Source organism: Cibotium barometz, chromosome 61 (assembly GCF_041138505.1).
Source record: "Cibotium barometz isolate CiBa-2024 chromosome 61, ASM4113850v1, whole genome shotgun sequence".
Classification (NCBI taxonomy): Eukaryota; Viridiplantae; Streptophyta; class Polypodiopsida; order Cyatheales; family Cibotiaceae; genus Cibotium; species Cibotium barometz.
Window position 1 is genome coordinate 31,214,330 of NC_141106.1, and position 13,756 is coordinate 31,228,085.

At 43.8% G+C, this 13,756-nt stretch overlaps 1 protein-coding gene across 1 annotated transcript in view; it reads right to left on the reverse strand.

Annotated features, from left to right (window-relative positions):
* Positions 1-5,944: 5,944 nt before the first annotated feature.
* LOC147604755 (uncharacterized) overlaps positions 5,945-13,756 on the reverse strand; it is a 40,672-nt gene continuing 32,860 nt past the window's right edge. Inside the window, exons 8-14 of the mRNA XM_086794515.1 lie at positions 9,587-9,751; positions 9,431-9,502; positions 9,198-9,332; positions 8,688-9,119; positions 8,357-8,611; positions 6,549-8,288; positions 5,945-6,227 (exon numbers count right to left, since the gene is read on the reverse strand). Coding sequence (XP_086650641.1) covers positions 6,069-6,227; positions 6,549-8,288; positions 8,357-8,611; positions 8,688-9,119; positions 9,198-9,332; positions 9,431-9,502; positions 9,587-9,751 — 2,958 coding nt within the window. The 3' untranslated portion in view covers positions 5,945-6,068. The remainder of the gene's footprint in view (positions 6,228-6,548; positions 8,289-8,356; positions 8,612-8,687; positions 9,120-9,197; positions 9,333-9,430; positions 9,503-9,586; positions 9,752-13,756) is intronic.

Sequence of the window (13,756 nt, forward strand, 5' to 3'; positions counted from 1 at the left end):
TTTGCAATTGGATGCGTCCTAGAACGTCCAACACAAGTTGGACTGTCCTACTAGTTTTGCAAGTCAACAACTAGATGAGATTGAAATAAATTATACTACCACTGAGATTAGTTGGTAAAGAAATTTAGGCATTACCTTCTTCCTAATAAATTTGTTTTCTATGTCGATCATCAAGCCTTGTTGTATCTTGTGACCAACCATGTTCCATAGAAAGAATCACCAAGATTTAAGAAGATTCTTATTGATTCTTCTTGAATTTTACTTTATGCTGGTTGTGAGACTTGGCAAGAAACCTGTCATGGCTGATCATTTATCTCGCATACCTAATGCTAAAGCACCACAACACGAGTCGACGATGATCTACCAAATGCTACACTATTCAAGGTAGAGGCTATTCCATAGTGGAGCGAGAACATCGTTAACCTTCTAGCTAATGGTTTTCCATAAGGGAAGGGGATCTGGCAAGGAAGTTGCTAAAAGAGAGGGAACCTTAGCAACTCATTGCCATCACTCTTTATAGAAGAGGTAAGGATGACATTCTTAGACGACGCTGCTATCAGGAGGATGAATATATCATGATCCTAGAATAGGCACATCGGGGGGACATTTTGCGACAGAAATGACAGCCAAGAAAATACTCCAACCAAGGTACTGTGGTAGCCCACACTTTTTAAGGATTGCAAACTATTTGTAAAAGTTTGTGATGAGTGTGCCAATGTTGTGTCATGCAATAGAAGAAGGACATGATGCCACTACATCTTATTAGAGTTGACCAACCTTTTGAAAAATGGGGCTTAGACTTCCTAAGCCCTATTAGTCCTACTGCGCGTGGCACATAAGCACACTTCATCATTGTTGCCACAAATTTTGCAAGAGCTTCACGAAAAGATGATGCCATGGCAGACAGCTACTAAGTTTCTCTATGAGAACATCATTACTCACTTTAGATATCCATTTGAGCTAGTGATGAGTGATCAAAGTAAGCATTTCATCAATGGTGTTATCAAAAATCTCACTAGCACATTCATGATTGCACACCGCAAGTCAATGCCATATTACCCAGAGAAAAATGACCAAGCTGAGAGCACCAGCAAGGTTCTTATTTTGATATTGACAAATATTGTTGAGGCACGATGCAGTGACTGGGAGTCTAAGCTCATAGTAAAGTTTATGGACCTATCACACATCATACAAAGTTGCAATTGGTTGCATACCCTTTAAGATGGTGTATGGGAGTTCATGATTTCCAGCTTAAGGGTAACTCTAACTGAAAAGCTTGAGGGTAATGAATTGGCTAACTGGTTGTTTAATTTAGAACAACTTGGAGAGGAAAGAAGTGCAAAACATGCTGACAGAGAAGGTCCGTAGAAAGAAGTGGTTCAACTAAAATGTCAAGCTAAAAGAGATTGAGGTAGGAGATCTTTTACTTATAAATGGGGTCCGTAGTGAAAAGAAAAAGCTCAAATATGCATAATCGGCTGGGCCACAAGGAGCGTCTCAGTGGCCAAAAAGAATCATAACTCTACACTTTTACACTCCACGAACACTCAAATGTGTTGGACCAGCAACAAGCATTTAAATGCCACATGGAAAACGCCTCATCATCGACACAATCCAATGATGTTCCCTCCACATCGACATCCACTTCACCACCACAAGGTTCTTCATCTTCAAGCTCAGCATCTACCTCTATAAAGAATCAGCTACCACAGGGCATCAGCAACAAGGAAAGCCACACGACCTTCCCTTAAGTGGGTCCCTAAAGCTTCTCCAGCATTTCTCACTTTCCAACCTACTCTCAAGAAGAAACCCAAGAGGCACCACAACAAAAATCAATCCAAACCACAGGTTACCTCTCGATGGATTCCAAGTCGTCTTCTTCAAGCTTAAAACTACCACGAGGGTAACACATGGATTTGGGTACCAAAAAGGAAGCAAATGACCATAACCTCATCAACAAAGCAACATCTACCGGCCGACCCTCAATCTTGTCAACTCACAGTGCCAAAATCGACAAAGGGAAGAACCAAATCAAAATCAAACCTTTCTCTCTAGTCTCTCAAAAGATTTGGATTCCTAGGATGGAATGCACCTTAGGAAGGGGGGAGTCAAACCAAACCTTCAGCGCTCCAAAGAAACATCTACAAGTGCCTCAACATCAAGCAAAATTGGGATTTCCCAAACTCCCTAATATGGTCTTATTTTTTCTTAAAAAGAGTCCTAGTCTTCTTATTCTACATCTAAAATAAGGTATGTTGAAATAGTATGCCAAGTACTCACTCTATCTTTACTCAGCCCTCGTTAGCCATATTCTAACTCTCGTGGCAATTTGTGAGTGAAAGGATAGTTGTTACAATAAATAGATAAATAAATAAATAAAATAAAATAAAAGAGCAAGAAGAGAGCCATCGCTATATAGGACCAGGTAGATCTTTGGGACACCAACAATGGTACATCAGACCGATGCCTTGATTTGTCATGGGGTGGAACCTTGTGTTTTGCTCCCCTAGAAAACCATCGTTGTAGGAGGTTCTTAGCGATTCTTAGATACTCTTAGCGGAGGTCTTTGGACCATTACTTTGTTCTCCATGGGGTGGTGACATCTTGCTTTAGATGATTCATACACATCATTATGTTTTGAGACTGCAGCCTCATAACCATAGGCATATTCTTGCACTAAGTCATGGAAGACTTTGTACTCATTTATAAGTTAGATCCACAATAATTTTCATCTTTGTAGCATCTTTGGAAAGTTTGACCAATCTAATCTCCATTGTATGATGACTACATCTATAAATGTTCTTTTTAGCTATATCTTGCTTGTTTCCTCAAGAGCCCCTTACTTGTTATTTTTGTTGCTATGCAAATAATGCCAAGGTGCGTGTTTCTTTCCTCATGCGGCATCGGCTTATCTTCATCGACATCTTCCAAGGAAGAAATCTGCATCAGGAAGGAGGACATGTTAAACCCCTTGTTATTTTTGTTGCTATGCAAATAATGCCAAGCTGCGTGTTGCTTTACTCATGCGGCATCAGCTTATCTTCATCGACATCTTGCAAGGAAGAAATCTGCATCAGGAAGGAGGACATGTTAAACTGTTGCTAGAGACATCCACAACGTCGATGCCAGCCACCTTACCATCTTCAACAATTTTAGCCGAAGTCACTAGAAATGCCGAATTTCATTGGAATATGCTAATATTGTATTATTTTGCATGTGATCGCCGCACCATGGGATCTTAGGTGGAGAGTACTAGTTGTGGATTAGATGTTTGCACAAGCTAGAGTGGTTGAATGAGTCCTAAGACCTAATTTTTAACTTTGTTCACCCAAGAGTGTAAACCCTAAAAGCCACACATAAAAGGCAAAATGTAACTCTCACCATTCACTCTTATATATAATCTAAGTGAGTGTTCTTTTCCTCTCCTCCCTTGCTTATCTCTTGTGTGTGTTGAGCTCTTGTGTGCTCCAGTGAGTGATAGAGAGAGAGAGAGAGAGAGAGAGAGAGAGAGTGAGAGTCGAACTTCTATTGGAGTGCGATGGTGGCAAGACGGAGTGGAGCTCTCAGTTGCTTCTACGTGGTGACACTACCTACGAGAATCCTAGGCAACCTGCATCCATGACGTGAGTGTGACACACCTCGACCGTGGATTTTTGTGCTAGGCTAGGAGTTGTTGGTTTCTCGGTTGAGCTATTGTGCTCCCAAGTACAGAAGGGCAAAGCCCCACGACATGTGATTACACCCTGCACCCTTTCCATGGTGCTAGGGCCACCCACTCATGGGAAGAGCCGAGAAATTATTAAGTGTTATTAAGATGTTATCCCTTGTCAAGTGAAGATTTGCAAGACAAGTATTTGAGTTCGAAAAGAAAAGAGTCGATCATAAGATGGATCAAGATGATCATGGTAGAGAATCATCGGTAAGAACTAAGTTGTCCTATACATATTGCAATGATTTACTTGCTAAGTTAAGTGATTTTATTGTTTGATAATTTTTTCTGGTTTCTATAAATTGTTTGCTGAGATCTGCTATTGTGTGAGATCGACCGCCTGTCCATGTAATGCATCTTGGTCCCCTCTCGATCAAACGAGGATCAATTCCTTGAGTTGGGTGAGATCAGACCGAGGATCCCAATGTGCATGCTAAGGAATATGCCAGCTAACTACTTCCATGAAGTTGAATGCACTTAGTTGAGTTATAGTGAGACATAGATATCCCAAGAGGGGTGCCTAGATGTGGATATTCTAAGAGATGATTATTTTATGATATTTCAGACATTTAAATTATGACTTCTTTTTTATGACTTTTTATGTTTTAAGTTTTAAAGTATGAATGTTGTTTTGAAAAATGTTTCTTCAAAGGAGTGTATTCATACTTGTTTTCAAGAGGGGTGTTGTCAAAGAATAAGTGATGGGTGAGTGAATACTTGAATACTGAATCCAAAGATTAAGTGACTCTGGTAAGTGAACCCATGGGCCGGATGGGTTAGACTCAATCTACGGATTCAAGCGATTGTGTGCAGAAAAGAAGAAGCGAGTTTTGCTTGGTAGTAGTAATCTAGGCGTGTAGTATTAAGGGCTAGTGGATAAACTTAGAAAAACCAGTTGCAATTTTGGTGGAGAGACTTTCCTCCTTGCGGTGCCTCTAGGATAGCCGCTCATCGTAGACGTTGTAAGGGAGTCTCTCTACCTTCCGCTACCTAATCAGAAGTAGAATTAGAAGGTAGGGGTCTCACACAAGTTAAAGAGGTGAATGTGTGCATGCACGTGTGTGTGTGTGTGTGTGTGTGTGTGTGTGTGTGTGTGTGTGTGTTTTCGCGAGAGAGAGGCCAACTATGACCTGCAAGATCATATACAACGGATACACCACATAAGGCCTCAAAAGCAATGCACAGAAAGAAGAGCAAAAGTTGCAAGAGTGTACCAACTTTGCAAGGAAAGAACACAAGTCATCATAGGAGTCTACCAGCTCAAGCTTAAAAAAGCACATAACTTAAATATGTCTACATGCATAATTTAAAATTGAGAATAATTTCAAGTGTACTAGACGTAAAAATTAATTTAAATGGCGCATTATAAATGTATAAAATCCAAGCTTAAGAGGTGCATGTGTGTGTGCACATGCACCACACGAGAGAGAGAGAGAGAGAGAGAGAGAGAGAGAGAGAGTTGTATTAATGTCTACAAAAGGCCAAAGTGACCTATGAGACCAAAAGGTTACATCATGTCCATGAAATACATCACCATGGATACTACAAATAAAAATCAAAATAGGGCACCAAAATGTGGTTTTGCATTCTATTAAATATATTCTGAGTTTTTCAAAAATAAGATTGTTTTTCTAATGTGAGTTTTTCAAGAATAAGAGAAATTTCATTTTAGTATGTAATGATTAATGCTTGAAAGAGTCAATGAAATGATGACCCTCCTTGCCCTTTCTATTTGCATGAAAGTAACAAGAACAATTATGACCTCTAGGATCACTGACATACAATGGATACAGCATACAGGGTCTGAAATTGAAGGTAGGTTTGATGGGCTTACCCTAAGCCAAGGGGGGCAGGGAGAGACACACACACACACACACACACACACACACACACACACACACAGGGGAAACCATTTGCACTGCAGTGTAAGTTAACTATTTTACATACATATAAATATTGGTGTAACAGCATTAAACTCGACCTTTGCCTCCAGTATAATTCTTATCAAAGAATTGAAGCGAAGGATCTAGGTAGTTTTGGAGAAACTATTGCCAGGAAATCATCAGTTCTACAAAGTTCAGACTCCAAGTTGAACAAATGAATTTGATTTTCCTTTCTATCAACATAAAAGCGAATACATGGCAAAAAGCTTATGTTTCTATTTAATCATAGACATGCCTCTGGACTTTGTTGCAGCTATCAACAAGCCATTCAGATACCATTAAAGTGAAGACGACGAATCAACAGTCTGCCTGATTCCAAGGTGTAAGATCCTTTGATAACAGAGCCATATAATCCTGCAACAGAGATGGTGTACTTGAAATACACAGAAGTTCTCAATGCATCTTAGGAGCTTACATCAACAAGACAGCCACGAGTGATCTGCCAACAAAGATGTGTTTGTCTCATGATTGTCATTGGGTGCCATCAGCATGCTCGCCGTTTCCACTACAACTCCAAGAACCTCGTCAGGTGAGCTACCCTGCTCGAGCTTCTCAACAGCCCTTTCTGCATCAATCTGATCCAAACGACCAGAACAATTTCAGCCTTCGCATCTAGCACATCTTTGATTGTGATGCCCACCAATATCATTGTTTCTGGTTAGGCCAAAGGATATATTCATAAAAAAGAAATGGGACATTCAAATCAAAGAGTAATATGCAATTGTCAATGGACTTAATAACTTCTGTTAAACTACATCATAGGGTAGCTTTTCTAGCCTTATTACCTTTTGACGGTTAGCAACAGGTGCACTTTTAGTGGGAAAAGCCCACAAGATGTAATAAATAAGTTGCAAATAGGAAAATTCGGCAAAGCCGGACACGTTACGCGTCGTTACCTGACGAGCGTTCATATCTGCAGTCCCTCTAGCTCCATCATTGACGTCCGATCTTGCATGCAGATTAAAAGGAACCTTCAAAGAATCCTGTTCGGGTCTACCACCAAGGGCTCCACCAAAGACTCGAGCAACGACAGGCATCATCTGCTTGATTATAGTGGAGAGGTTTGAACCACTTGACGGATCCAAGCCATGAGACGGCATGTCATGGAGCCCATTCATCTCTGTGCTACCCCTTACTACACCATTATCCCTAATTCTTCCACCGATGCCCTGCAATAGACTGGAAGCTTGCTCTGAGCTAGACATAGCCCTCACTCTACCAAGTGCTTGACTAACTATGGGCCTCATCTGCTGCACCAGTCCTGAAAAATCAACACTGCCTTGAGATCTTGGACCTTGAGCCATTGAGTCTTTGTGATCAAGTGTTTCTTCACCCACCTGCTTCACGACCTGCCGCACAGCATTCCTCATGGAAGGATTCTGCATGACTTGACCCATAAGGCTACCCAATTCCCCTTTAGGGAGACCCAAACCTTGGTCAAGATCTCTTGCTCTTGCTGAAAGAGAGTTCCCTCCTGAATTTGCCATGAACTGAGAAACCAAACTTCCAACGTCAAGATTCATCTGCTGCAGCCGTCCTGAAAAATTAACACTGCCTTGAGATCTTGGACCTCGAGCCATTGAGTCTTTGTGATCAAGTGTTTCTTCACCCACCTGTTCCATGACCTGCCGCACAGCATTCTTCATGGAAGGATTCTGCATGACTTGACCCATAAGGCTACCCAATTCCCCTGTAGGGAGACCCAAACCTTGGTCGAGATCTCTTGCTCTTGCTGAAAGAGAGTTCCCTCCTGAATTTGCCATGAACTGAGAAACCAAACTTCCAACGTCAAGATTCATCTTCTGCAGCCCTCCTGAAAAATCACCACTGCCTTGAGACCTTGGACCCCGAACCATTGAGTCTTTGTGATGAAGTGTTTCTTCACCCATCTGTTCTACAACCTGCCGCACAGCATTCCTCATGGAAGGATTCTGCATCACTTGACCCATAAGGCTACCCAATTCCCCTGCAGGGAGACCCAAACCTTGGTTGAGATCTTTTGTTCTTGCTGAAAGAGAGTTCCCTCCTGAATTTGCCATGAGCTGAGAAACCAAACTTCCAACGTCAAGATTCATCTGCTGCAACCGTCCTGAAAAATCAACACTGCCTTGAGATCTTGGACCTTGAGCCATTGAGTCTTTAAGTGTTTCTTCACCCACCTGTTTCACGACCTGCCGCACAGCATTCCTCATGGAAGGATTCTGCATGACTTGACCCATAAGGCTACCCAATTCCCCTGCATGGAGACCCAAACCTTGGTCGAGATCTCTTGCTCTTGTTGAAAGAGAGTTCCCTCCTGAATTTGCCATGAACTGAGAAACCCAACTTCCAATGTCGAGATTGCTTCCACCACCACTTGGCAAGGGGCCTTGATTGAGTAGCTGAAGAGAGTTCCCTCCTGAATTCGCCATGAACCGAGAAACCGAACTTCCAACATCAAGATTGCCTTCACGACCCCTTGGCAAGGGACCTTGATTGAGAAACTGAAGAACTGGTGAGATTTGATTGCGGACCGATTCACTGGAATCCAGAATCAATGAAGATCCTGAAAGGGTATTTTGGTCCTGAACAGCCAGTCCAGAGGTGCTTGCAGCCTGGGGACTTTGATGTTGGGGGGTCCGCATACAGTTGACAAACTGTCATCATGACTTCCTGTAAGATTTTTAAAAAAGGACATTTATAGAATCAAAAGAAAACCACTTACCCACGGTGGCAATGACTGCAAGCCTCTGAGACCAAGGCCAGCAGGGACGTCTGCTATATTCCTGTCTTTAGGTTGCATTTTATCATTTGTGCTTCCTGCCTTTACACTGTTTTCTCCATCATGATCTGTGACCTGATCTTTGCCCTTAATACTGTTGCTGTTTTCTAGCTCTGCTTGATTAGAAACCTTCCTTTCAATCTCTTGTACCTGCTCTGGACTTGAGTCTATTGATGCCTCACCAGAATCATTCGCGACCTGAGACCATAATGTCAAGAATGCAATTAGCAAGCGACACTTGGATTTGAACTTCCAATGCTTCTTCGTTACTTACAAGTCTAGATCCACCCTGCCCATCCGACACGCAAGCCTGCACCTGGACTTGTGCTCGTACTGTTGGTGCAATGGAATTAAATGACTGCTGTGGCATGCCGGCAGATGGTGGCACCACAGAGGCATGTACCACAGCAGCTGGTGAACCACCTACCTGCTGTGAATTCAGCTGTTGAAATCTTGCAAGAAGCGGATAAAGGAGACCAGAGGGTACTCCAGTAATATCAGCTGGAGGCCTGCTATGTAGAGTTGATGGCATGTGTGCAACTACAGTTCTCATAGGCACTACTCGAATTCCAGGTTGCTCGCTCAAAGCTGATGGGCTGCTGGCTTGCATTGGCACTGGTATGGCATGCACTGAGGGGCCAATGTTTCCAGTAATAGAGGTGGATGCTAGTCCACTGCCCAAGCCTGTTGTAGTGACAGCAGGAGAAACATGGGAAGGAAAGTTACTGGTGGGTACACCACCTTCAACTGGTACTGCAACTTGGAACGGAGGTCCAGAAATTGTGCCTGCATCATTTGTATGAATGTGAATACTGATGTTGCGGGGCACCTCGCAGGGACCAGTGCCCATTGCTCCTACATTTTGGTGTGTCCCAGTATTCAAAGTACCAAATCCAGCACCTGGCTGGAAAGGAAGTGGCTGCACCAGCAGAGCAACCAGCCAAAGGTTCACTCGTGAATAAATGCAAGATGAAATCTTGAAACAGCAGTGTGTATTGACAGAACACCCTCTCATACCTGAACCATCATGGGATTGAGTCCCGCTGGGGAGATGAACACTGCAGGACCAGCATTTACCACAGACTCCATCTGCACCCCAAGAGATTTCCAATGTTCTGCAATAAAAAATTTACCACAATGCCCACCCATAAGCTCAACTCTTAGAATACGTACAGGAGATGTTCCCATCGTCAGAGTTAAAGTTGCTCGACCAAGCTCTAAAAGCAAAGCACCCAAGTGTTGCAAAAGGACTCCATCCCACAGTGCTAACGACTGAAGCTCCTCTCGCACAACAGTATCAGCTAGATTTGGTTCATTCTCAAGTTGAGAAGATAACCTCTGTTGTTCACAACATGAAGGACATTAACATTGTTAGCATGTTATGCATAACCCAAATTGACTAGAAGAGACGATTCACTGAGTGAGCAACATACTCACCAGCACTAATACTTTTTGAGCAAGCATTGAGCATGCACAATGCAACATGTGCCAACTCCCTGAGCAATCATATAGATACATCGAGCAAACATTCCTTTTTTAACTTTCCTAAAATGTGAATATATCCAAGCTTACAATTGAGAAATGAACACAAAAAAGCTAATTACTGTTTTTTACCGACTTTTTAAAAAAAATCGTACAAAGAAAAAAAAATCATAAAAGTGAGATTGTGATAAACACAGTTCTTAATATATATATGAGAGAGAAAGAAAAAGAAAAGAAAAGAAAACTATATTAACGTCCTTTAGAGAGAGAGAGAGAGAGAGAGAGAGAGAGAAAGATGTAATGACCATCCACAAGCCAAAAATGACCCATAAGACTAAGCAATGTACAATGTTAAAGAAGTTATGTGGTGGGATAGAATATCCCCATAAAGAAGTTCTGTTGAAGAAGTTCTGTAGTCAGACATGCATAATTACATCCTACCAATAGAATACAAGATCAGATGAATTTTAAAAAAATGAGATCGGAGCCAAGAATAATTTTCAATGGAGGTAATGAGATTTCAATAGGTGCTCCTCTAATAGAGCTGCACAATTACTCTCTATCAAAGTAAAACAAAGCTTTCGTGGTGAGCGCTGGTGGTGTCAAATCCCCAAGGGTCTCCTCATAGAGCAATCCTGAAACATGACCCGAAACCTGCAAAACAAAGCCATAAATCGTGAAGGGGGTGCAAGCCTGACTCACCACCCAACCATGATAGCCGTTGTCACATGCATCCCGCACTTGGATGCCACATAGACATTTCTGTACAGAAGGTGCAGGACCTAGGATGGTGAACTGGTCCCATGTGAGCCCAGTCCGGGACGAGTCAGCCAGGGATCCATCTCAGTCGTACGAGGTCAGGTGTGCACTGTCCTGCACATGAAAAAGTGCCAGTCCGCGTTGTGAGTCTCCCTCTAGAATGATGTCAGTGATTCTGTGTATCTGGTATGGTACCGGATGCCAGATCACTGAGTAGTTAGTGTTTAGAACAAGGGACCAGCCCATAGGTCTACCCCGGATCTTAGTGTGGGCATGGGAATGGTGTGGAACCACCCCCATGAGGGCCAGGAAGGCCCAGGCTGAACCCACCAGCCATGGAGGGGCTGTAGGACAGCCCTAGGGCAAGAATAAGGCAGATTCCAGGAGTTTACAGCTTTTACATGGCTGTAGGGCAAGTATGGGGCAGCCCATACAGGCTGCCCAGCCCTTGGAATGTGGGCAAAGGCTGTGCCCAGCACTCTGGAAGCAGGCGCTTCACCTCCCAGCCAGTTAGGAATAAAACGCAGCATTTTATGGATTTAATTCAGCATTTATTGCTGTATTTTCAGCAGTGGTGGGACATTTAAGGCTGGCCGCCTGGGTTTATGCTGGCCGACTGCTCATGAGGAGTAGTATAAATAGCCTAGCCCACAATCCCTTTCATTCATCTCATTATTCACCAAGAGCTCAAGCAAAACAAGGGCCAGACAAGCAAAGGAAGTTGCTAAGCAAAGGGGTGGAGCAAATACACCATCCGTGGTGGGGGCCCTACAGAGGGTAATTGGGACCCAATACTGTGTCCTCTCCATCTCTCCCTCTCTCTCTCTCTATTTTCTGCACATCTCCTTTCAGTTTGTGCATAAATTTCCGTCGCGAAAAGAGTGCTGAATTCTGAGTATTGAAGTTACCGATTCTTCTCCGAAGCTTCCGCATATCACAGTGGTATCAGAGCCTACTTCAAGTACAAAGATTCAGCAAAGAAACCAGAACTTTTTCTCGCTCGTGTGGTTGGTTTTTAGACGCCGGTGGACTACCCCTTTCGGAGTGACTCCTGTCCCTCGAAGGACAGTTGGTTTTCAACCTCCGGAAGCCTCCGGACGTCTCCCACACAGATAGTGGATGGTTAGATTGCGTTCCGGAAAGGAAGTGCTTTTTCCTGCTATGGCGAGCTTCGACGACGAGAGAGACCAAGAACCATGGGACCAGAGTGCACCAGGCAGCCCAGCTAGGGCACCAGGCTTGAGTGTCACAGACATGTTCTAGCAGATGATGCGAGCAATCGCAGAACAGACAGCCAAGTTGGATGAGCAGAAGGCGCAGATCTTGGCTCCAGCGTCGCGTTCCGCTCTCCAGCGTCGCGTTTTCCATCTCCTCCTCCCTCTCCTTCCGTATCCCTGATACCAGATCCTCGACTCAGGAACCCTCTCACAAGGTCACAACCGCAGCCAAGCTCTTTGCTTGAGTTGCAGATGCGTGCATTGGAGATCCGACAACGAGAAGACGAAGCCATGCGACGCGTGGAACATGAGCGTTACCTCAAAGCATTGTACGCCAAATTGACACCGGCGGCGCCCTCTGTTGGGGTAAAGGCACTATGCCCACCCTTATAGTGTGTACAAGCCCATAAGTTATAGTACATAGTACACTTGGTACTTTTAATGTACTAAGTGCACTATGTGTACTAGTGCAATATACATGTGTGATAGGGGAGTCACACACTCATGCTATTCCCATGAGTTGACTTATCCCCACAACTCTCTCTCTCTCCCTTGCTTCTCTGTGTATGTCTCCCACACATGAATCTCTAAACCCTAATTCTCCCACACAACTGGTATCAGAGCTAGCAGCAAGTGCCACTGGTTTCATCTCTGTAGCCTTCGCTTCACACACCTTCAGTGCAGGGCAGCAAAATTGACGGCTCTATATGCTGTATTTGTAGGCTCCCATTACAAGCTGAAGCAGGTCGATTAAGTTGACGTGGCAGAGCTACGTGTAGCATTAGCCACAAGGCAGCAGTCGCGAGAGGTGGCAGCTCGGGCACGTAGAAGGGCAGGCGCAGGTGGAGAAGAAGGCGAAGTGGCAGTCCTTGCGGTGGGTGGCTTCGCTTGTTTACAGAATTGGCGCAGGCAGCCCAGCAGGCAGTAGCCACGCTACCCAACCAGGCGCCTACAGCAGCCAGGCGAGTGTGGTAGCGGGACACCCAAGAGCACGCACGTTCTTTGAACGTGTAGCGAAAACACGTGTAGCTCTACACGGCGAAGGCAGCATGGCGAAAGTGTTCTCTTTTTTTTAAAGGCGTCGACTTTCCAGCTGCATGTGCTCTAGAGTATTCTGATTCAGAGGCGTTTATTGTATCTCAATGGGGAAAAACAGGCATTTCCCAGCTTGCTGGGGTTTTCCTGGCAGTGTTGCATAAGACTTCTCGGAAGAAGACAAGCACCTGGATCAAAATTGCCCACCTACACAGCAGCAAATACGAAGCCCTCCTCCCTTTCCTGCAACAAAAAATCAGAAAATTACCTGAGGTATTTGCTTTAATCTTTTGGAATTTGCATGTCCAATTTGCAATTGAGCAGGTACAATCATCAATTGAGCAGGTCAGGTGCCGAATTGCTCAATTTTTGAGCAAAATTGGCAAAATTGGCAAAATTGGGTGACATTGGTTACAATCAGGATCAATTTGCAGGAAATTGGATGTCGAAATTTGGGGCTTTTGATGTAATTGTGCAATTAAGCACTCATACATGCTGTATGATGTGAGAAATCGCACATTTGGGCAAAATTTGCAGCAAATTGCAGTGCAAATCAAGGGGCTTTTGTGCCGATTGGATTGATTTGCATGCAGGCAATCGCATTTGATGCTGTGGACAATGTGTTGATGCCTGACAAGCACTCAATGTGCCTGTAAATCAAGGGGCTTTCATGTATTGGATGTATATGTGTCTGGGGGAAGCATCGTGAAGACTCTGGATGCCTTCATGTGCGTCAATGTACCATGTATGATCAGAAATTGATCTTAAATCAAGGGGCTTTTCAAGTTCGTATGCTTGTTGAGCTTGGCAAAGCAGCAGGCAAGACTTTTATGCCTTGAATCCTCAGAAA